The sequence below is a fragment of the Quercus suber genome, unplaced genomic scaffold (genome assembly GCF_002906115.3).
Source record: "Quercus suber isolate HL8 unplaced genomic scaffold, Cork oak 2.0 scaffold_179, whole genome shotgun sequence".
Classification (NCBI taxonomy): Eukaryota; Viridiplantae; Streptophyta; class Magnoliopsida; order Fagales; family Fagaceae; genus Quercus; species Quercus suber.
Window position 1 is genome coordinate 188,392 of NW_027069638.1, and position 24,014 is coordinate 212,405.

Here is a 24,014-nt window from a genome sequence, read left to right on the forward strand (position 1 = left end):
TTTAAAAAAAAAAAAAAAAAACAAAAAAAAAAAAAAAAAAAAAAAAAAAAAAAAAAAAAAAAGGAAGAAAGGACAAAGTCAATGGCTAATCATCTTTGGATTCGCTCAAGCAATTGTCCTTAGTATGCTTAATGTTTTTTAACTTTTTATGGAACAAAACCAACAGCTTTTCATGTGTAAGATATTGGGGCCCAGACCAGCCCATGTCGTGGTGTGCCCACCGATAGGCCTAGCCCGACTCAAAAAGGTGATATATCCTGTACCCGACATATATGTCAGGTATCTCACAAAGAGGTGCAGGATATACAAAATCCGAATCAAGAGAACTAATTTTGGAATTATACCCGCATTGTAATAGCCCCAAAAAGTTCTATTTCACAAATATCATTTCCAAATCCAACTTGATAATTACCATGAAGTTTGGTAATGTTGTTCTAGTAATGCTGTTTGTATTTTTTGAAAATATGTGTGAGTGAAAAAATGTGTAGAAATACGTATAATGTTATTTAAATACTAAAAAATGTTGTTCAAAATACACTACCAAACACCCCCTAATATTTATACTTCTAGAGCTTGAGGCCCAACTCACTTACCCAATTAGGGTTACAAAGGAGGGTCTGATTAAATTATTGATGTAAATTGTGCTTCTATTTCATAGGCTCATACCTCTATGTCCTTGATCTCAGGAACCATTTAACAAAAGAATGTCAATTATAAATGTGGTAGATATTCTGATATTACATTTTGCGTAGTTAGTATCATTTGAAGACAATTTGGAAACATTTATTTATATCTATATAATATCTAAAAGTTTAAGCGTAAAATTTATTTTTGCTACACTCTTGTTGAATTAGATTAACGTAGCATTTCAGTTTGTTTTGGTTCATTAGGTCCAATTCAGTCCACTTTTGTCTTTTCAGTCTATTACGGGTCCACTTGGTTCACTTCAGTCCATGTCAGTTCAATTCGGTCCATATCGGTCCACTTATGCCCATTTCGGTCCACTTCGGTCTATTATGGTCCACTTGGTTCACTTCAGTCTAATTTGGTCCAATTCATTCCACCTTAGTCTATACGGTCCACTTCTGTCCATTCGATTCAGTTTGGTCCATTTCGGTTTATTTGGTCCATTGTAGTGATGCCTTTAGGATGAGAGGTTTTTGTAGAAAAGGAGCAACCCATTGACAATTATATCACATTTTTCAGTGTAATGTTAGTATGTTCTTGATAAAATTACATTTTTTTTACATTATTGATAGACCAAAAACGTATTGACCCCTTATGATGAATTAATTGATTAATTAGCCAAGTTTATTAATTAATCAAATTAACATGCAAAGCGCGCGGTAGCACAAGCAAATCACCAATTAAACTAAATATGCAGCGGAAATAAAATTGATATGGTAATTTGTTTATGAATGGGGAAAACCTACACGGCAAAAACTCCATCGAATGATTTTAAGGTCACCACTCCCGAGAATCCACTATTATCAAAACAAGTAATTACAAGTAAAGGAATCTCAGTACCTTATACCAACCTATAGTTGAACCCTTACCCCAATACCCAATTGGACTTGTTCTGTAGTGACAATCTCTCATTTTCAATGCACGGCTCCCAGTACGTGACTAACCAATTGCGCAAATCGCAGTATGCGACTTGATCACCAACTTAAGAAGGATGTTGGCTACAAAGTTTTTCAGTTCATCCAGACAATGAGAGAAAGGACAAAGTTAATGGCTAATCATCTTTGGATTCGCTCAAGCAATTGTCCTTAGTTTGCATAATGTTTTATGCGATCATGGTCATACCCCACCAAAGCCTACATGAAAGGAACAAAATCTACAGCATTTCATGTGTAAGATATTGGGCCCAGACCAGCCCATGTGGTGTGCCCACCAATGGGCCTAGCCCGACTTAAGAGAACTAATTTTTGAATTATACCCGCGTTGTAAAACCCCCAAAAAGTTCTGGTTTCACAAATATCATTTCCAAATCCAACTTGATAATTGCCATGAAGTTTTAATTTTTATACTTCTGGAGATTGAGGCCCAACTCACTTACCCAATTAGGGTTATCAAGGGGGGTCGGACTAAACTATTGATGTAAATTGTGCTTCTACCTAACATAGATCCATTTGAACAGCGTCTATTTCATAGGCCCATACCTCTATGTCCTTGTTCTCCGGATCCATTTAACAAAAGAATACCAATTATAAATGAGGTAGATATTCTGATATTATATTTTGCGTTATTACTTATTAGTATTATTTTAAGACAAATAGGCAAACATTTATCTCTTTCTATATAATATCTAAAAACTTAAGCATAGAATTTATTATTGCTACATTCTTGTTGAGCCACATTAGCATAATATTTTGATCTGTTTTGGTTTATTAGATTCAATTTAGTCCATTTCGGTCCACTTTTGTCTATTCGGTATCCTTCAGTCTATTACGGTCCACTTGGTTCACTTCAGTCCAAATCGGCCTAATTTAGTCCATTTTAGTCTATTCGGTCCATATCGGTCTACCCCAGTTTATTATGGTCTACTTTAGTCTATTCGGTCCATTTCGGTCCACTTCTATCTATTCGGTCCACTTTGGTTAATTTCCGTCTAGTTAAGTTTAGTTTGGTCTATTCTGTCTACATTGGTCCATTCGGTCTACTTCAGTTCATTCGGTCTACATCGGTCTATAATGGTCCAATTGGTTCACTCCGGTCTACTTCGGTCCAATTCAATCCACTTTGATCTCTTCAGTCTATTTCGGTCCACTTCTCTCTATTCAGTTCATATCAGTCTACCTCGGTCTATTATGGTCCATTTGGCTTACTTCGGTCTACTTTAGTCTATTCGGTCCACTTCAGACTACTTCTGTTCATTCGGTCTGCTTTGTTCATTTCAGTCTGGTTCGGTTTACTTTGGTCCATTTAGTCTACTTCGGTCTAGTATGGTCCACTTGGTTCATTCCGGTCTACTTCAAGCCAATTCGTACCACTTTGGTCTATTCAGTCTACTTCGGTCTGCTTCTGTCTATTCAGTCCACTTTGGTTCATTTCGGTCCACTTCTATCTATTCAGTCCATTTTGGTTCATTTCGGTCCAGTTCAGTTTACTTTGGTTCATTCGGTCTATTTTGGTCCATTTCTGTCCACTTGGTTCAGTTTGGTCCATTTTGCTCTATTTGGTCCACTTCAATGGTGCTTCGGGAGGAGAGGTTTGTGTAGAAAGAGGAGCTGCTCATTAACAATTATATCACATTTTCAACGTAATTTTGGTATAAGTTCTTAATAAAATTACATTTTTCTTACATTATTAAAGTCTTGTATTTTTTTTCTAATATAAGTGATAGATTTATTTATACATGCTTCCTTTTTAGGTCATTCAAGACATATTGAGGATGAACCATTTACAATGAGTACTAGAAACAAATTCCAATAATACATTACATTATTTACAAAATATCTCATCTTATATAATACTTAAATGTAAAATGCATTGTGTTTCCTTAAAAAAAAACTTACAAAATTTAAAACAATTACAAATAGCAAATATAAATAGTGTAATTTAGAAAATTTAATATATTGTATCAATTATATTGTCAGAAAATAATCATATCATTTTAAGAATGATTTAAGACTGATACTTATGAGACTCATCTACTATTTTTATTTTTCACTTAACAAAAAAATATCATCAAAACAAATTTATTAATGTGTTGGAGGCCGGGATCAATGTTGATATAAACCAGTATGTCAAGAGCCAAGTTCACGAACCTACATATATCTCTGAATTCTATTATTACAACTGAAAAAGAAAGTGGAAAATAAAAAAGAAAAATAAATATATGAGCATAAGAGACTTCCTCCTATAATCATGATAAAAGAAGTACGGTGCATCTAGTCAAAGACTCAAATGGAAGCATGTTAATAGCTGAGGTTGATTGTTGTCTTCCTAATTCCTAAAGCTAGATCCACTCACAAAAAACAATTCAACAATAATAAAGTTGAAATTGTTCATTTCCAATGAATAAAATAATTCAATTGCCGTTCACCTTGCAAAGAACTATGATAGAATAATTATGGTCATACAAGACGTGCTCACAACTTATAATTGGTATGAGTACGTAAGTAATGAAAGTATGAAACAAGAGTTACAAGACGAAAATGCCTTATTTGAACAAATAGTAATTGGCATGTACGTAGTTATATATTTGCTTTAGTTTGTATTTTGTGCCTTGTGCCCATAGGATAAGGATACAACAATTTTAGGGAGTTCCAGACTTTCTCAAATGTTGATATGACACCCCCTGTTGTGTGTTCTTTGTGCACAAAACAAAGGATGCAAAGTTGCAAACCTACTCACAAGGAATATAATAACAAGGCAAAGTTGTAAACCTTATCCTATTTTTCATTTTTTTGGAGATAAAAAATCTTATCCTTATATATATATATATATATATCACTCTTTGTTCTAGATTATCTAATACTTTGCTACTGTGCCCATTTACATAAATAGTTATTTTAAAGTGAAATCTCCAAGCTGTATATATTGTTCTTTAACTAAAAATAATATTGTGTCGAGGTAATCTTTCCTCACAGCAGGAAACACTTTTCTTACTAAGTATAAATGCCGATATACATCCTCCATCTATCGCATCAAATATTTTACAAAATGAGACGACACCTTTGTATATTTTACTTATTAAATAATGGACAAAATTTAGTTACAAAATTTGTTGTAGTATAAGACTACAATTTTATTTAATAAAATAAACATTATTACATATTTTAAAAATCTAATTATTGAATTGTATGTTCTTTACACTCTTAATACACATGTCAAATTTTGTGTCAATCGGATATTATTTACTATATAATCTTTAAGCTTATATTTTATGCATAATTTTAAATTACAAAAACTTGCAATTTAAATATTTTATTAATGACATATCTATTGACCTTTAATTTTCTAGAAATTTTGCAAGCACAGATAATATAAGAAGAATATGTAATATAATGGTGGATTTGTTAAAATTCACCTCCAACAAAAAAATATTGAATAAAATTGTAGCCGAACTCTACAACTAATTTTGTAACTAAATTTTGTCTTTAAATATTTAACTCTTAACCTGCAAGAGTCCACCAGGAAATTGGTTTGGTATGCATTTATAATATGGTTCAATGTTTTTTTTTTTTTTAGTTTCTCACAGTATTTTCTTAAAACTTTCAATTAAAGACTAATCACTGTTCGCGACGGGTGAACTCATAGAGAGATAAATCTCTGGCCCAAGGAGTTTTTTCAAAGTACTTGGATTTGAATTAGAGAGCTCCTAGTTAAACCTAAGACAGCTACTTTAAGACCGAGTGTCCAACCACTCAGTCAATCTCACTGGGTTATATGGTTCAATGTTTGACATATAGCTAGGTTAGAGAAAAAATTAAATTCTTCGACATTGTTCGTTTGGATTTGGATTGAATATGACGTGGTTCAATGTCTTGTACTGTATATCCACCAAGAAAAAAAATGTTATCTGAAATTGAATAACATCGCTGCAGAGAACAAGATAAACAACTAGTTGTTGGAGCCACGACAGCACTAGTTCATATCCAAATTAAACATATCGATTTAGTACTATAAAGAATAGCTTAGAAATTTTCAAAAGTAGATAAGACCAAAGACACTGACAGAGAAAATTGTCAGCAATCTCCAATCTACAATTAGTGGATCCCACATTGTTAAAAGAAATAAGTTTTTGTTTGATGGAAAATCTTGATTATTTGATCTGTACGACTGTATCTCATTTTCGAAGACAACTATATAAAAATAAATAAATATAAAGATTGTTTAGATAATTTACCGTGGAGCTTCTAAAATTTTATTTATCTATTTTAAAATAAATAAAATAAATTTTACTATGTCATTAATATTTAAATAAATATTAAAGTAATAATATTTAAAATTCGTTTAAATGTTGCTAACATTGTAAAATATAATCATTCATTTCTATTAGGTTTTAGTTTGGCGAGAAAATGACTTTTTTGTCACCTTCTCACTTGTCATCAAATCTATGTATATTTATCGTTTTATTGCTTTTGCAGACTAATTTGGTACTAGTTATTGTATTTTATAGTATTGTAATTGTGATCACATAATTGGTTTGATTGGTAATACATTGATAAATTTTAAAAACTCTGTGGTAGAGTTACACTAAAAATTATAAGGGATCTTAATCTTAAAAATACATAATATATCCATTTCATTTGTGCGCTTGCATGTGTGTAATGTTAGATTTTGTAACAAAAGAATTGAGATATTTTATTTATGAACCACATATATCATATATATATATATATATACAAGTCTCAAATATTAGAAATTAATACCACTAGGATTTAAGCGTAGCTCAATAAAAATAATATCTTTCGTTGTGTCTCATATTTATGATTTGAATCGCATGATTCATCTCTCATTTTGCTACTATCTAGACGAGGGAAAAAACAACTACCATATTGAAATATCTAGCTATAAATGCTTGAGAGGCCTTCAAATAAATTGGACCAAGAGTGCTTAATGCCCAAGAAAATTTTGGACAAACCTATTTAAAAAAAAAAAAAATTGTGGACACAACTGCCTTTAAATGTAGCCTATCAATCCCATCGAATTAAATGATATAACACAGGTAGATATCAGTTTAAACGTTGTATACGCATCCATTCTTGCTGCCTGCCGGCCTGTCTGTTTAGTGTTTATCGTGGTCCATCTTCCCTTTTGTACTTTGCAAGAATCCATTTTGGAGAGAAAAAAGTGAGAATTGAAATTGGAGTGGGGCGCCTTTTGGAAATAGGGCAAAGAAGCAATAGCAATATGCACTTTTCAGAGCAATGCAATGCAAGCCACATATATTTATTTCAAAATCTTTTTATTGCAAATTTGCAAGCCACATATAATATATTTCAAAAAATATATATTTGCAACTAGACAGGGTGAAAAGTCATAAACTTATAGTTTGTATGAACGTACAACTCCCACTATTTAAAAAATAAAAAATTATTGACCAATTAAAATTTATTATTTCGGTAATTTATTTTTAAAAAAATGTATAAAATAAATTGTGATCATAAATCTATTCTAGACTTTTAATATGACTCATTAAGCGAAGACTTTTGTAACTCGATGGTATTACTTATTTTATTTAGATTAGGAACTAACGGTTGAGTGCAATATATTGTCTTTCCACAATATAAAACTTCTATGTTTGACAAAACTTCAGAAAAATATTAAAAAGGAGTAACAACTAAACAAGTGGCAACAAATATTGTGGAAATAATAAGCTTCGTCCTATCAAAAAAAAGTTTTGTTTCAATTAAACAACAACTAACTTTTAGTCCTAAAACTTTGGAGTTGTTTAGGGATTTTCAAGAGATTAATTATGGTTGGTAGTTGACTATAGAAATTAATATGCCATTTTTTACTACTTTTACTATTGTTATTTTAGGTCATCTTTTGCCTTTTTTTTTTAATTCATTTTACGTGAATCAACAACTTTTTCTTATCGAAGCATTAATTGTTTGCCTCTCCACGTGATCAAACAATCTCAAGTGATTTTTCCTCACACTTTCATTATTACGGGCTAATGATCACCCGTATCTTTAAGTGAGTTTTTTCATTTTGAATTATATCTTTCCTTGTATTTCTATTCATCCATTTTAATATTCTTATTTTATTAACATGTTACTTCTTAACGGTCCAAAATTCAATATCATGGCATATAACTGGTCTTATAACAATCTTATAAAATAATGTTTACAACTAATTAGTTTCGAATCTAACTAATTTTAACAAAATAATAAAATCCTTAGGCTACCAATCATGCATATAAAAAGAAAAACTTAGCTTTTTATTTTTTGTTCTTTGGGAGGAAGTGGGGGGACCAGGGGTTGCTTTGTTGCAAAATTATAAGAAAGCGAAACCACTATACTTATAGCACAACTATTGGCTATACAAAGTGATATATGGTGTAAGACAAATTTGGGCAGACTCAGAATAAGAATTTAGTTTCTTACGAATATTATCTTCTTCTTTTTTACTTCATTGCAGATTGGGTGCACGATCGAATTTTTTTTAAAAAAAAAAAAAAAAAAAAAAAAAAAAAACGAAGAAGAAATGAGTGATTGTACATTTTTTTTTAAATAAATAAATTTGACTTTTTTTTTTTAGTTAATGAGTGATTAAATTAAGGATATGAGATCTATTGCTTCCCATGTTTGGAATTTTTAGATAAATAAAAAATGTGATAAATACGTAATAAATTCTACAATTTGGCCTTCTTCTTCTTTTTTTGACTAGAACAATTTGATCTTAATTCCGATCCAAATTAAATTTTAAGTTATAATTGCATCAATATCTATTGCATGGTTTCAAAATCCTTGCAATCTAAAACCTAATTGAGTTGTAGGTTCGAATAAGCTCAACTTATAAAGTTTAATGGTTGAATAAGAGATTTGAGATTCAATCCCCACCTCCGTAAAAAACTGATTAGTGTCTTGATCTGATAATAAAGAGGATATTCATTAGAAGCGGACGTCATAAATTAAAACTCTATCAAAAAAAATAAAACCTAATTGAGTCACTTTTGACTAAAAGGTAAAAACAACAAAAACCCTCCGTAAAAGACATACTCATACATAAAAACTTGACAAATAAACATGATATCAATAATACTAATACTACAATTCTTCTAGTACCATAACCTTTGTACAACTTTAATGTTAGTGGTTGCGATTAAGGGTGACAATTCGTGTTCCTAGGTCGAGTTCATGTTGTATTGAGCTATGAGTATTCGGTTATATGGGTTGAACCAAACTTGACCTGTTTAGTAAACGTGTCAAGAATCCTCAACCCTAACTAGACTTGTTTATTAAATAAATTGACGTGACACAACACGTTTAACCCGTTTAATTAACAAATTATGTAAAAGTCAATACAAATAACCCGTTTAATAACTTGTTTGATTAATAGGTCATACATGACCTAATTAACATGTTATCAATTCTCATATATCTAAAATTAAAATTCAATTACAACCAAAATATAGTAATAAACATATAATTACAGCCATAAACTAATAATAATAACAAAATAATAATAATAATAAATGCTAATACCTTTATAAGCTAAATGGGCCAAACGAGTTAAACGGATTCGCATGTTGAACACAAACTATTTATTAAAAAGGTTAGCCATGTTGACTTGAATATGACTCGAACTCATTTAGCCTTAACCCATGACCTGTTTATAAATTGGTTAATCATGTCAGATTCGTGGGTCATGTCAAATTTTGCCACCCTTAATTGCGAGTCACTGCCTACTACTTTTACATGAACTCACCATTTTTTTTTCATCACTTACAATTGAGCGCACTAGAATTAAGTTATAAAGCTCTTGACATTTTTTGCAATAGTATATTGCTTATGTCAAAAATATCATCAAGAACAATAACAATACTACTGTTCTTCTAGTATCTCAGCTTTTGTACAACTTTGATATGGTGATTGTGAGTAGCTACTTATGAATTTCACTTAAACCTATCATTTATTCTTCATCGCTCACAATTGATCGCATCACAATTATAGGAAGGGCTAAACTTATGTCTAGTGTACCCGTGCACTAGACATATTGAAATTTGAACACAAACACGCGTTCGAACTAAATACGTGTTCGAATTTCAACGTATCATTGCATTATTACATTGGACGCAAGCTGTATCGTTAAATAAAAAAAGTCGTAAAGTTATGTTGGTAGATCTCCTGATAAAAATAATAATAGAATGTCCCCGTTGAAGTCATTCATTACAACTAGCTAGTAAAATAAGCCAAAAAGGAAATTGCCACTTCTGGTTCGATACAACATACAAGTCATGAACCCTGCACATACATTCCCAATCAAAAGTTGCCACGCAGAAGCAGAAACCCAAACCCATCTACAAACACACACGATTCACTGACCCAATCGTTGATCCTCAAAACTAAGCTCCAAAGTCTTACGCGGCATAACCTGATTGGTCACAAACCACCCTTCAGTAGAGAAAAAATAATAATAATAATAATAATAGATTATATATATGGGCCATCACAGTTCACAGGCTGGCATGGTTGGAAAAGTAGCACCGTTGTAAAAATTATTATTTTATCAAAAATAAAAATATTCCTATAATATAATATAGCAATGCTGTAAAGTAAGAAGTGTAAAAGCGCGGAGGGAATTTAGTTGAGCTGTAATACAATTCATTGGATTCCAAATCCAACTGTATTTTCTTGTTTCTTTCTTCAACTTCCTCTGCCTCTATTTTATCCCCCGAGATTCTCGCTTTCCCAACTCACACTCTTTTTAATAAATAAAAATCAAATCAAAACGCATATTAGCCTTTTTAATAGATAACAAAAACCAAATGCAAATGTATTATTATTATTATTATCATCAGAGACACACAGAGAAAAGTTAGGGAGGGACTGACTGATTCGGGTGGGGGGGTCACGTGAGTGGCACGTGACGAGATGGATGTTACCGGCGAAGTTTTACTGGTGCTTGAGCTCGTCGGGGAAGTTACTGCGGCCGGCATTGCCGTTGGCGGAGCCAAAGACGGCGTGTCGTTTAGGAAGGACTGTACGGATCTGGTGCGGAGGATTTCGCTGCTCGCGCATTTGCTTGAGGAGATCAGAGAGTTTCGTGCTCGGCCTGTGGATGATGCGGCGTCGGCGGCGACTTCTGATGACGTGGATGTGGAGTCGGAGTCGTGGTCGTCCGATCTGGTTGTGGCTCTCCGAGCTGCTAAGCGGCTTTTGTCTCTCGCCGGGAACTTCCGCTCCAAGAGCTCTTCCGTGAGTTTCATGTTATTCTTTGTGTGTGCATGTGTTTGTATGTAGTGCCTGTTTGGTTGCTCGGAAAGCGAGAGAGAAAGAAAAAAGAAAATTTCAAGCTCCGATAATGGTTATACTTGACGCATTAAAGCAGTAGAGTTGAGTTTGAGACTTGAGTTTTTTTTTTTTTGAATCTCGCGTTCTCGATTTTTGTTCTGCTTTGATCGTTTCCTGCATTTCCGCGGCAAACAAACGTAGCGTTTGTGTGAATTGTCATGGAATTTGCTTGCTTTTATTTTTTTGGAAATTTAGATCTATGCTATAGTTTTTTTTTTTGGGTGATAGTGACAATGTGATTTTTCCGTACGATCTAGTGTGATAGTAACTTTTTTTTTTTTGTTGGAGTGTGATAGTAACTAGATTGATAGCAAAGTTGAGATTTGATTGCACAGTTTCTTATTCTAAATTGATTTGTTTGGATTTGTTGATGATAAAGAATAATCAACATCACTATTGGTTTGAAATAGTTATAATTTGAAGAACAGTGAATACGTTAAGAGAGAATTTGAAACTTTTTTTTTTTTTTTTTTTTTTAAAAACTCTATGATAAAACATTGTTGCCAAGTCAACTGGCATTTCCTAGTGTTTTCAATAGAGATTTTCAGAATCTTCAAATTGTCAATGTTTGAATTGGATACCAGGAAATTTCTTGCTAGCGATTTATTGATTGATTGATTGGACGTCATTAGCTGGATTTGAGTCAACCCAACAAAGCACATAAACTAGGTGGATCTATTATTTGTGCTTAATGGGCATGCCAAATTTTATACAAATCGGAAATTTTGAATCTTTTGCATGTAATTTCAAAAATACTCACGTGAAATTGTTATTAATCTCTAATCATCTTGATATTTTACATGCATGAAGAGTATAAGGAGATGATATAATCCAACAGTTCATATAAATAAATAAAATAAAAACTCATTCAACAGAAAGTCTATTTGTAGCTAATTCTATGTAGTGTACTTTTTATTTAGACGCAAATTGTTTGAGTTGCATCCTTATTCTTGCTAAGACTCTGTTGTTGTCATGTGCATCCTTAAAAGAATGTATAGGTACCTCTCTGAAATTTGCTATATCTTGATTTAAGGATGGAACTACCAGGAGAATTGCCTCCCTATTTCAATCTGTGACATGGAAATTGGAGAAAGCATTGAGCAGCATTCCATATGATCATTTTGACATCTCGGAGGAAGTTCAAGAACAGGTAGGAGTTGATAAATCTATGGTGCTTTTCATATCAACTGGACTTGTACTTAATAGTTTTTCTTTTACTAGAATGGCAGAAATGAGTGCGTATAGCCGACCCTGACTAATCTATCGAGGATCCATAGCTGACCAAAAATTTTGAGACTAAGGCTTTGTTGTTGTTGTAGGTGGAGTTGGTGAGATCACAATTGAGAAGAGCCACAGAAAGATATGGGTCCTTGAATTCAAAAATGTTATCTCGTGCCTTAACCCAGCTGCTGAATGAAGAAATTGATCAGGGGCAATTGGGCAATAGGTTGATTAGAAGTCTCCATATTCAGAATAATGGTAGTATTGACCCTGAAGCCTCATTGAAGATGGGTGCTGTTCCAGAAAGTAATGGTTCAAAAAGCCATGGTGTAAATATAATAAGTTATAAATCGAAAAGGCTCGGAAACGCTTCTGATCATTCCGAAGCCTGTATAGTAATTGACATTGATGCTGATGGACAAGACAATTCACCCAACAAGAGTTTAGATGAAATCAAGAAGCTTGATCCTATTGCAATTCCTGATGATTTTCTTTGCCCTATATCCTTGGAACTCATGAGGGATCCAGTTATTGTGGCCACAGGGCAGGTATATTACACTTAAAATTATATTTTGACATATGTTCTTTTAAAAGAGATTTTCTTGAAATTATGGAACTCTGTTCTCTTTCATATACCCTGCCTTCTGATATATCTCTCTCTTAATTGTTCAGACATATGAGAGATCTTTCATACAGAGATGGATAGACTCTGGGAATGCAACATGTCCAAAAACTCAGCAAAAGCTGGAAAATTTTACACTCACTCCAAATTATGCTCTGAGAAGTCTAATTGCTCAGTGGTGTGCTAAGCATAATATTGAGCAGCCAACAGGACTAACAAATGGGAAAATAAAAAAGAGTGACGGATCATTTCGTGATGTTAGTGGGGACATAGCAGCCATTCGAGCTCTTGTCCGCAAGCTCTCTAGCCGGTCTGTTGAGGAGCATAGAACGGCTGCAGCTGAAATCCGATCACTATCTAAAAGAAGCACAGATAACAGAATACTAATTGCAGAATCTGGAGGCATTCCAATTCTGGTCAACCTTTTAACCTCAGAAGACGTGTTAACACAGGAAAATGCAGTTACATCCATTCTCAACCTCTCTATATATGAAAACAACAAGGGACTCATAATGCTTGCTGGAGCTATCCCTTCAATTGTCCAAGTCCTCAGAAATGGAAGCATGGAAGCAAGAGAGAATGCAGCAGCAACCCTTTTTAGCTTGTCACTTGGAGATGAGAACAAAATAATAATAGGTGCATCAGGTGCAATCCCAGCTTTGGTGGTATTGCTCCAAGATGGAAGCACTAGAGGGAAGAAAGATGCTGCAACAGCGCTGTTCAATTTGTGCATTTATCAGGGAAACAAGGGTAGAGCTGTTAGGGCAGGGATCATCTCAGCTTTATTGAAGATGCTTACAGATCCGAGCAATTGTATGGTTGATGAAGCTCTAACTATAATGTCAGTTCTTGCTAGCCACCATGAAGCAAAGGTTGCTATTGTAAAGGCTAGTACTATTCCTGTCTTGATAGACCTTTTGAGAACTGGACTACCTCGCAATAAAGAAAACGCGGCTGCAATTTTACTTGCTTTGTGCAAGAGAGATTCTGACAATCTTGCCTGCATAAGTAGGCTTGGTGCTGTCATACCCTTGACAGAGCTTGCTAAAAGCGGCACAGAGAGGGCCAAACGGAAGGCCACTTCATTGTTGGAGCATCTTCGAAAGTTACAACAGCTCTAACAGGTGTAATTGTAATAAAGGGGAATTTTTTTATTTATTCCATTGCTTCCAATTATTTGACAATGAATTTCAGGCGTGACAACTGAGAATCGGAGCTTGAGATATTAATGACTTTCTCATTGCTTCTACTTATTTAATATTTATTACCTCTTGTATGAGCGTGTAGAAAGTTCATTCCTTCTGTACTAAAGTGTGTAAAAATTCATTTGATATAATGTTTATCGCAAAATTCTTCACTGGCAATTGCAGTTTCATGTTTGATCTTTTGTTGTGATTGAAAAGCTGTTACTTAGGATGTGCAATGGTCAACAGTAGAAAACACAAATGATTCTGCTACATAAGCCATTAAGGAAATGATTTTGCAAAAGCAATCTGAAATGAAAGGGACCTATAGATTAGATTCATATATGCAAGAGATATCCAAGGCTTCATCTTTGTATATAAAAAATTTGATGACAATTGGCTGCACTGTTTTTGATTAGCATTCTAAAGATGAACGGTATCAAAGAGTGCAGCCCTTAAAGTCATTAAGAGAGGGTTCATTTCAGGCCTCTGTGTTTTTGTCAGTGGGTACTGTGCACTGTTCACGAAATTCACAAGTTATCTAATTCAACAAAATTTTCATTAAAACTGGATTTCACGGTACTATTCATACATTTAAAAATTATTGTACTACAGTGTTTTCAGTTTTCAGCAATAAAGAGTATCTAAACAGACTTTAAGCACTTTTGCTGCATAAACCAAATTATGTTCCTATTAAAATAATTGCCTCCTGGTTGGTGAGCTTTAAAGCATAATCTCAATGGCTGAGATTGCTATTACTTTGTGTTAGTCCAATCGAGCTACATTTTCAGCCCTTAATAGCTATTTTAATAAATGAAAAGTGGATTCTGCCAACTGTTTATTTTTAGTTTTGGGGAGTAGGATAATGAAGGAAAAAACAATTTCTTGATTTCTTCTTTCTTTTCTTTTTTCCCTTTTTCTTTATGCACCTTTTGACGTCAAGTGCAAAATGTGAGGTCCACGACACATTGTACTCTTAAAATAAGTGTAGTAGACAAGAGGGTGTAAGGTATATGAGTGACAGACCAATAAAAGATAAGGAGATAATGAATTAAGTTCAAAGGTTAGTCACTTCAATTAAAGATAAGATAATGGAAAGTGTTGAGTCCTATTTAGATCCCAATATTAATTATGCGGTGGGTTTATTAATTAATTATGAATTAACTCAATTATGTAATCCACAATATTAATATTATAAACCACAAATAGCAACACGCCAAATCATAAAGCAATAAACATAAAGCGATAAAAATAATATAATTATGAGCAATTTAAATCTAAAAATAATTATAGTAGCAAAAAAAAAAAAAAAAAAACTTATAGTTTACATTTCAAGAAAATGTTTAACTTAATAAACTGGCTTAAAAATTTAGCCAATTTACACAGTTTTTAAAAGTTTCATATCTTTAAGGTAAATTTGTTCCTCTATGATTTATGTTTCAAGTCAAATAAACCAATAAACTTAAGTTATTCCAAACAAACTTTAGTGTATGTTTGGCATTGTTGTGGAAAGTAGAAGTTTAGTTGTAAAGCTTTAATTGTAGAGCTTTTGTGATATGAACTTTTAATTGAAAACCTCTTTAACATTTTAAATGTGCAATATATAGATACAAATTTAAAATTTTGGATTTATAAAGATTGAAAAATAGATTGTAAAACTTTTTTTCCTTTCTAAAAGTTATAATTTAAATTTTATTTTATTTGTTTGCTGAAAAACACTTAAGAAATCTGAAACACTTTTTCTAGTTGTGATTAGACGAGCTCTAAGAATTGGTTGGATGGCTGCCAAAATTCTATGAGGATAAGGTATCAATTGACAATGCTGTCATAACCTGTTGGTGAAATGAAGGCATATAAGACTAATAAAGTGGGCCTTTTCCTTCTTTTTTTTATCTTCCTCTTGTGTTGTTTGTAACGTTTGGCTCAATTTTTATGCTTTTGACTGTACTTTACCTGCAATTTGCATCAATTTTTTTTTTTTTTTTTTTTTTTTTGAAATGCTCTCTAATCGTGCCTTTTAATTTTCAATTTGCCTTTTTTAAATTGCCCTTTAATTGTGCCCTTCTAATTTTCAAATTCGTAGCTCAAAATTCAGTTGGTTTGCATTTTTCTTCTTTTGGGCTTTTACAAGTTACAAGAAGTGGGAAAAAAGAATTTGAACTTAAATTCTCCAGCATGGTCATATTAATTTGTTTCAACCCTGTTAAAGATGCCAAAAATTTGGAAAGTACAAAGGTGTTTGCCAGGAAATATGGGTAATCATGAGTACAAATTAAGTACAAACAGCTGGTGTTGAACCCAAAATACAGCTGGGTGTTATTGAAGCGAAAATTTCTGATAATGTTTTGGTCTGTGTGTAAAAGTTTTCTTAATTTTTGTCAAATTCTTTGACACTCTGGATTTAAGTCTTTGTACCACAACAATATATGTATGATAGATAGATTAATAACAATAGTCACAAATTGATGAACAGAACAAACTACTTTTCTCGGTCAGTTGAGTTTCAATTTTCGTCCAAGATAATGTTAGAAAACTTTGGCAGCTTCGAATTTGATGAGCGGACCATCATTTTAGACTTGGTGTTTGATTATTCTTCAAAAACTATTACGTTATAGACTAGAGCTAAGTTTATTCTTCAAAAACTATTACGTTATAGACTAGAGCTTAGTAAGTTAGTCCCACCAATATTGGATCAACATGACAATTGATAAACAATACTTTACCTGTGTTAAAAGTCACAAACATATTACTTTACGTAGTTTTCATGTGAAAAGATACATATAATTTCACGTAAAAAAATTGATCTTCCAATAAGCACCATGAGTTAAGTCAAATTTCACATGTATTAGTAGGAATATTAACAAAGATTGTGTGAATCCACGCCGTGATCTCCGTGAATCAATTATGTTATTGAAGAATGAAACAAATATGATTAGGTAATCATCTTTCAAACCCCCACATATCACGGGGCTAGTTTTCAGGGTTCAATTTGTCCTATGAACATTTGAGAGATGTGGTTGTTGAAAACACCATAGTGAGGACAAGAATCAACGAGTTCGAATAGGCGCCCTTTTGTTTTTTAATTAATACCAATGAAAGTGAAAGCCTACGTATATGTTATTTTGTCAAAAGGTAGACTAATTTTCAAAATTTGCCTTCTTTTATTGACCAAAGATCATAACCAATAACAACCCATGAAACAACGTCCTTATCCTTCACACCAACCGCCATAATTTTTAAACCACGAAGAGCTGCTTTATTGTTCACTTTGTACTCAAAAGAGGGATCAAAATCCCAACTTGGTTAGTGAGAGAGAGAAGAGAGAAAAGGAAAAAACCAAAAATGGGGAATAGTTTGGGAGCTAAGAAGAGTGCAAAGGTGATGAAAATAAACGGTGAGACATTGAAGTTGAAGACACCAGTTAAAGCTGGGGCGGTAGTTAAGGACTACCCAGGTCATGTTTTGTTAGAATCTGAAGCTGTAAAGCATTTTGGCGTCAGAGCAAAGGCTTTAGAGCCACACCAAGAGTTGCAGCCAAAGAGGCTCTATTTCCTAGTAGAGTTGCCAAATGCTCCAAAAGAGAATGTTCCAAGAAGGGTTCGGTCGGGGATAAACATGAGTGCCAAAGACAGACTTGAGAGCCTAATGCTGTCTAGGAGGTCAGTTTCTGACCTTACTATAATGAAACCAACAAGCATTTTGCCGGAGGAGTGTTACAACAAAGAAGGGTCACAACATGGGGGTGCACTTCGTGTCAAAATGAGGCTTCCAAGGGCAGAAGTTGAGAAATTGATGAAAGAGGGCAGAGACAAGGCTGAGGTAGCAGAGAAGATTATGGATCTTTGCAGGGCTAACACTGGCAACAATAATGGTGGGCATGAAATTGCACATGAGGGCATGGCCTTGGACCAACAAGTGCATTGGAAGGGTGACCATAATCTTGGAAGAGTTAGCGAGGGCATCAAGGGGCGTGAGGTATGCTTTCTCTAAGATACTGATTCAATTTTTATATCATGTTCACCGGAAGAATCCGATATATGCATATATTATTATTTTCTTACTATATATATGTTTTATGTATATAATTGTAGAGTTCACACGAGAGAAAATATGCATGAATCATAATTTATAAAATAATTATTAGTTCACATACTAAAAGAAAAAGGTATCTTATGCATCATATGCATCTTATATACGTGTAATCATTTTTGCAGTATATGCATCTTACTTAACTAGAACTATAATAGAGTTTACACAAAATGAGAATGAGAATGCATTAATGATTGAATTTGACTCTTTGGCTTTGTGTGTTTGGGTTTGTGTGGGTTGAACAACATTTTGAGCGGTGGTCCATTGCGAAGTCGGTAAACCTAAAATTGACCATCACGTGGTTGTGGACCAGCAAATGATTATATTCTTTGTTGTGCGTTCCTTATCAATACGTGGTTTCATGTATTTTGTGAGCTACTCCTTGATTATTATTTTTCAGCAAAGGGTAATAATTTAAGCCATATATATAGGTTAAATTATATCCATAATTTTGTTCAAGTTAAGATCCAATTCCATGTGTCTACTACTCAGGGTACGTAATATTATTTAGCCAAACGGCAAGTAGTAGCTCACAAACTTTTACCATTGGAAACTGAAAGCTCACATATAGTAGTTTATAGTTCTTAAAGTGCAAGTTCTAATACGAGTTTACTACTTGAAAAAATCTCAATTTAAAAAAAAAAAAAAAAAAAGTCTAATGACAATATATACTTTTTTTCAACTGTTAACATGATCTGTTGTGATTTTCAATGGTAGATTCATGAAGAAAAATGTCGATAACCTAATATATCAACAATTATGAGAGAAAAGTTGTCCTAGCATTATTATTATTATTTTTTTAAAAAAAGTTTAGTTTCTAAATATTTGTTGGTTTCACACACACAGTACACGTGCTCTTTAGCTATTTTAGACTTTCAAGTTTGAAAGCAGAGTATCCCCATGACCTTTTACCCCTATTCCATTAAAAAAATAGTACTTTCTTTGGGTGTTCGAATTGAGTTGTAACTGCATGTTTGACATTTTCTTTGTCGGTTAGTAGAATAAAGGAGCTAATTAAATGAGCTTCCTACTATAGAAGCATATGTTCATTGAATTTGTATCCGGCCCGAAAAATAAGAAACATGGGCAGGGCTAAGTCTTACCTTTATTTACGTGGGCATGGGCTCAATGCTTGTCTTTTGAACACCTGATAAAGCAGGCTGACCATTCAAAAAAAGAAACTAGACGGCTTGACTATATATATCCAAAATTGAATTTAGTACAAGTTTTCAGTTTCTTTTTTATCCTTTCTTTTTTATGACTCAAAACCTGATGTGAATGCGATTGCATGTTTATTTTTTGTTGTTGACTAAGTGAAATTTCACTTGGGCCCACAACAAGTGCAAAACAAAAGGGATGTTTGACAAAATCAATGCAAAATTCGGTTTTTATGGACTTTCTCGGTATGGTATGAATTGATATGTATATAGGGTCTCATCGACTCTTATAACATATATTTAATTATCAAATGTAGAAAAAAATTTATGAAAAATTAAAGTAGTTGTCAAAAGTTAAATTAATTAGATATTTTTTTTTCATTTTTCAATAAAAAAATTTCTAAAATGGATTACTAATAAAATTCATGCATGTATATATAGCTACACATGAAGTTTATCGTATCTAGTGCACAAAGTTCTCAGTATTTTATTCGGCAGAATAACTAACTTTTTTTTTTTTTTTTGATGCTAGAAATTGCAGAAGCGAGTGAGTTTCATGCCAATGACTGAAGCAGAGATTCAAATAGCTGTTCAAGCTTCTTAGCAGATGATCAAATAACCTAGATGGACATATGAAATGAGGCAGAGAACACACAATCTAGACTCTGGACCATTATGCACTCTCTACCCTCTAACCAACCAATACTCAGTGTCATGTGTGTTACTTTTGTACATGTAACAAAGAAGTTGTTGAATGCTAAATAAAAGCTTATAGTGATACATACATAATCTACTTATTGAGGAGATATATATTGCATCTTAATTGGAAAATAAATAAAGGAAAACGCTTAACAAATTGCATCTTTTAATTGGAAACCATTTGCATTAAGAGCATTAGAGGACACGATGTCTAAAGGAATGAAGCACTAAAATACATAGGAACCTAAATTTTATTCGGGGCGCTTTTTTGTGTGTGGGTTTTACCCGACTAGGCCTAGACTTAGGCATTGGGCTTCCAAGCCTAGTGTGAGATCAAAGCTACACCACATGCCACATGGTGTTGGGCTCTCCAGAGAATCAACAACCAATTTTTTTTTTTTTTAATTTCAGAAAAATAACAATTTAAATTTATTTTAAATAAATAATTAGTATACCACTTATAGATAATTAATATAAGAAAATAAATACAATTATCTTATTTGCATATGACAATGAATTATTATTTTGTATTGTTAAGGTGGAAAGCAAAATATATACTAATATTTCAATTTTCTTTCAAATGAGATGAGAGTGATATATGGCACAAACTTAGGTTACAACAACATGATCCTTGCTTTTATATTTTTAATAGATTTTTCTTGGGATGTTAGCACAAGGGTTGCTCATTTTGAATGTGATTCTCTTGTAGTATGTGATGCTTTGAGAGATCTGAGTACTCCTCCAGTTGGTATTAGCAACATTGTTTCAAGCATGTGTTTTAAGTTACAAGATTTTCGCTCGGTGCAAGTGTTGCATGTAAAGCGATTAAGAAATAAACCAACACATATTTAGCTTAATATGCTAAGAATTTATATTCTTATGTAACTTGAGTAGAGGAAAATCCGATATTTCTTTAGTCTGCTTTGGCTCATAATGTATTGAATTTATCTTCATCTGAATAAAGTTACTCGTATTTTCATTATATATATATATATGATGAAAATGATGGCAATCTGACTTAATGCAATTGCCAAGATGATAACCTGGATCCAAATCCTCACTCCTTTATTTGTTGATGATGATGGGATGAAAGAAAAAAGTGGTGCTTTCAAACCCATTAGGCTATGTAAAATATGTATATAAAAAAAGGGGGCTTAATTAATAAAAATCCTCTGTTCATGAAGATGGTACTTTTAAACATGACTAATTGTCTAATAATGTTTATTATCAAAAATAAAATAATCTAATGTATACTATAGGATGCAGCAATTTTTTTTTTTTTTGATAGCAACACATAAACTTCATTCAATAACTAGGACAAATGTCCATTGACATTACATCAACCATAAGCTGGTCCGCAATAAAAGGGGGAGAGTCCTCCACCCATATTACACTTTCTAAAACTGATTTGGCTTCTTTAGCCATTGAGTGTGCAGCTATATTGCTGCTTCGTCTCGTGTGCAAAATCTTCCAGTTGTCAAACTTCTTAAGCCACCACGAGCCCTTCAGTTACCTTTTGGATAGAGATTGCAGGGGTGATCTTACCCTTTAGAGCTTGAACAACTGCCAGCGAGTCCCCTTCAGCTATAATATTCTTTAGACCCAAGTCCCAAGCAAACAAAATACCAACCTCCATTGCCTTTGCTTCAGCCTCAATAGCTCCCATAGGTCTGCTAATTTTCTTGCTCATCGCCCCCATTACCTCACCTTGAGCATTTCTAATAACCACTCCCACACCTATGCTCCCTTGCTCTTTGAAGACCGCCCCGTCCACATTAACCTTATACCAGTTGGGAGGAGGCGGAGACCATCTCTGTGGGGACAGCACGGTTTTAGGCAGTGTACAAGGCATGTGGACTCGAAATTCCACCATATATCTTCGAGCTTCAAGCGCTATCACTCTCCCCTGTTTTCCTTGTCCGCCATGTCTGATGACATTCCTATTATTCCAGAGACTCCACGCCGCCGTAGCAAATACCTCCCAATCACTAGTACTAGAATGCTCACGCAGCCACCAAAACACATCAACAAATGCCTCTAAAGGAGGGATCAAAAAGGCATGCCGAATTTTCAGTTCCTCCCAGGTGTCCTTTGCTGTAACACAGTTCCAAAGAATGTGTCCTGTGGACTCCCTTTCGCCGCAAATGTCACACTTATCATCTGTAATGATCTTTCGCTGCTTTAGGCTGACTTTGGTAGGTAGGATGTTCCTACATGCTCTCCACACAAAGTGCTTAATTTTACTTTGACACTTTAAATTCCAAATCGCCTTCCATAAAGCTTGCATTCTGGAATTGTCTGAGCATCCAGCACTATGATTCACCGGGTTAGCTTCCTTCAGCATCTTGTAGGCAACTTTGTACGCACTGTTCACCGTGAAGATCCCATTGGGTGTTTTTGACCATACCTGTGAGTCTTCCGGGGCCATGGGACTTAACGGGATTCCGAGAATCACATCCGCTTCATGAGGAAGGAATGAGTTTCTAATGAGATCAGAATTCCACTCTCTGCTCACCTCATCAATCAGTGCCGACACCATTTCCTCACCACCTCTAATCTGGACTTTTGGGCTTATTACCTTATACGTGTCAGCCACTGGAATCCAGCCGTCATTCCAAATATGCACCTTCCTCCCATTGCCAACCACCCATCTAGACCCCCTTTTAATAACCTCCCTTGCTGAAATGATACTTCTCCAAATGTATGATGGTCTTCTCCCCATTTGAGCCTCCATAAAAGTAGTCGCCGCGAAATACTTCGCTTTGAAAACTTTATGAACTAAGGAATCCGGGTTTTTCAAAATTCGCCATCCCTGTTTTGCCAACAACGCCAAATTGAAAGCCTTCAAGTCCCTAAAACCCATCCCACCCTCAATCTTTGGGGAACAAAGCTTTTCCCACGACACCCAAGCTAGCTTTCTTTCGTTTGCCTTCTGACCCCACCAGAATCTGCCCATCAACGAGTTCAAATCTGAGCAAAGCGAGTCCGGTAGTTTAAAACAGCTCATCGTATACGTGGGCGTCGCTTGCGCTACTGCCTTTATTAGGATTTCTCTCCCTGCATTGGACAACAGTTTTCCTTTCCAACCAGCAATTTTTCGACTCACTTGATCCTTTATCCGGTTAAAAGCTTTCTTTTTACTACGTCCCATCAGGGGGGCAACCCAAGATACTTCTCATGTTGTTGGATAATCTGTGCACCAAAAGTTTCCTTAGCCATTTCCTGAACATCCGAACTTGTATTTTTGCTGAAGAAAAGTGAAGTCTTCTCTTTATTCAACTTTTGCCCTGATTCCTTCTCATATGTGGAAAGCACCTCTGCAATTTGTGCACAATCCCCAGTCGTAGCTCTACAGAAAATCAGACTATCATCCGCAAAGAAAAGATGAGATATTCTTGGAGCTCCTTTCTTAACCGCTACACCCCTCAGACTACCAAGTCTTTCCTTCCTTTTTATCATTGCTGATAAACCTTCAGTGCAAAGAAGAAAAAGATATGGAGAAATAGGGTCCCCTTGTCGCAGCCCCCTTGAAGGGGTGATAGAGCCTCTAGGTTCCCCATTAATTAGAACTGAATAGGATACCGTCTTCACACACATCATAATCAGTGAGATCCATTTATCCTTGAACCCCAATCTCTGCATTATAGCCTCCAAGTAAGGCCACTCCACCCGGTCATAAGCCTTGCTCATATCTAGCTTTATAGCCATTAGGCCCTCCTTACCCTTTCTTCGTTGGTCAATGGTGTGCATTGTTTCAAAGGCAACCACAACGTTGTCAGTTATTAGCCTTCCCGGAACAAATGCGCTTTGCTCTTCACTTATAACTTCAGGCAGAATTTTCTTCAGTCGGTTTGCAAGAACCTTCGACAAAATCTTGTATATCACATTGCATAAACTGATTGGTCGGAACTCTGTTATTTTCTGGGGGCTCTTAGTTTTAGGAATAAGGCAAATAACTGACAATTGATTCAACGAAAGTGTAAAATATTTCAGCGCAAAGATTTCCGCTATAAAGCAAACAAGTCATGTGAAGAAACCTTCCAGATGACTTTGGCACGTGTAAAAAGAT

General features: G+C 34.2%; 2 protein-coding genes and 1 long non-coding RNA gene across 3 annotated transcripts; 2 read left to right on the plus strand and 1 right to left on the minus strand.

Annotated features, from left to right (window-relative positions):
• Positions 1 to 9,812: 9,812 nt before the first annotated feature.
• On the minus strand, positions 9,813 to 10,628 carry LOC136069600 (uncharacterized). The gene is made up of 2 exons (XR_010630817.1): positions 10,514 to 10,628; positions 9,813 to 10,053 (listed from the first exon to the last, which is right to left on the minus strand). It is a non-coding gene; the product is annotated as an uncharacterized LOC136069600 (long non-coding RNA).
• Positions 10,272 to 14,180, plus strand: LOC111991794 (U-box domain-containing protein 11). Its single transcript, XM_024023601.2, has 4 exons — positions 10,272 to 10,877; positions 12,007 to 12,123; positions 12,293 to 12,742; positions 12,867 to 14,180. Exons 1-4 carry the CDS (start codon positions 10,554 to 10,556, stop codon positions 13,935 to 13,937), a joined length of 1,962 nt encoding a protein of 653 aa, XP_023879369.1. The 5' UTR covers positions 10,272 to 10,553; the 3' UTR covers positions 13,938 to 14,180.
• Positions 14,181 to 17,249: 3,069 nt separating this feature from the next.
• Positions 17,250 to 20,026, plus strand: LOC111991801 (uncharacterized protein At1g66480). The gene is made up of 2 exons (XM_024023613.2): positions 17,250 to 17,975; positions 19,779 to 20,026. Exons 1-2 carry the CDS (start codon positions 17,343 to 17,345, stop codon positions 19,848 to 19,850), a joined length of 705 nt encoding a protein of 234 aa, XP_023879381.1. The 5' UTR covers positions 17,250 to 17,342; the 3' UTR covers positions 19,851 to 20,026.
• The last annotated feature ends 3,988 nt before the right edge of the window (positions 20,027 to 24,014 follow it).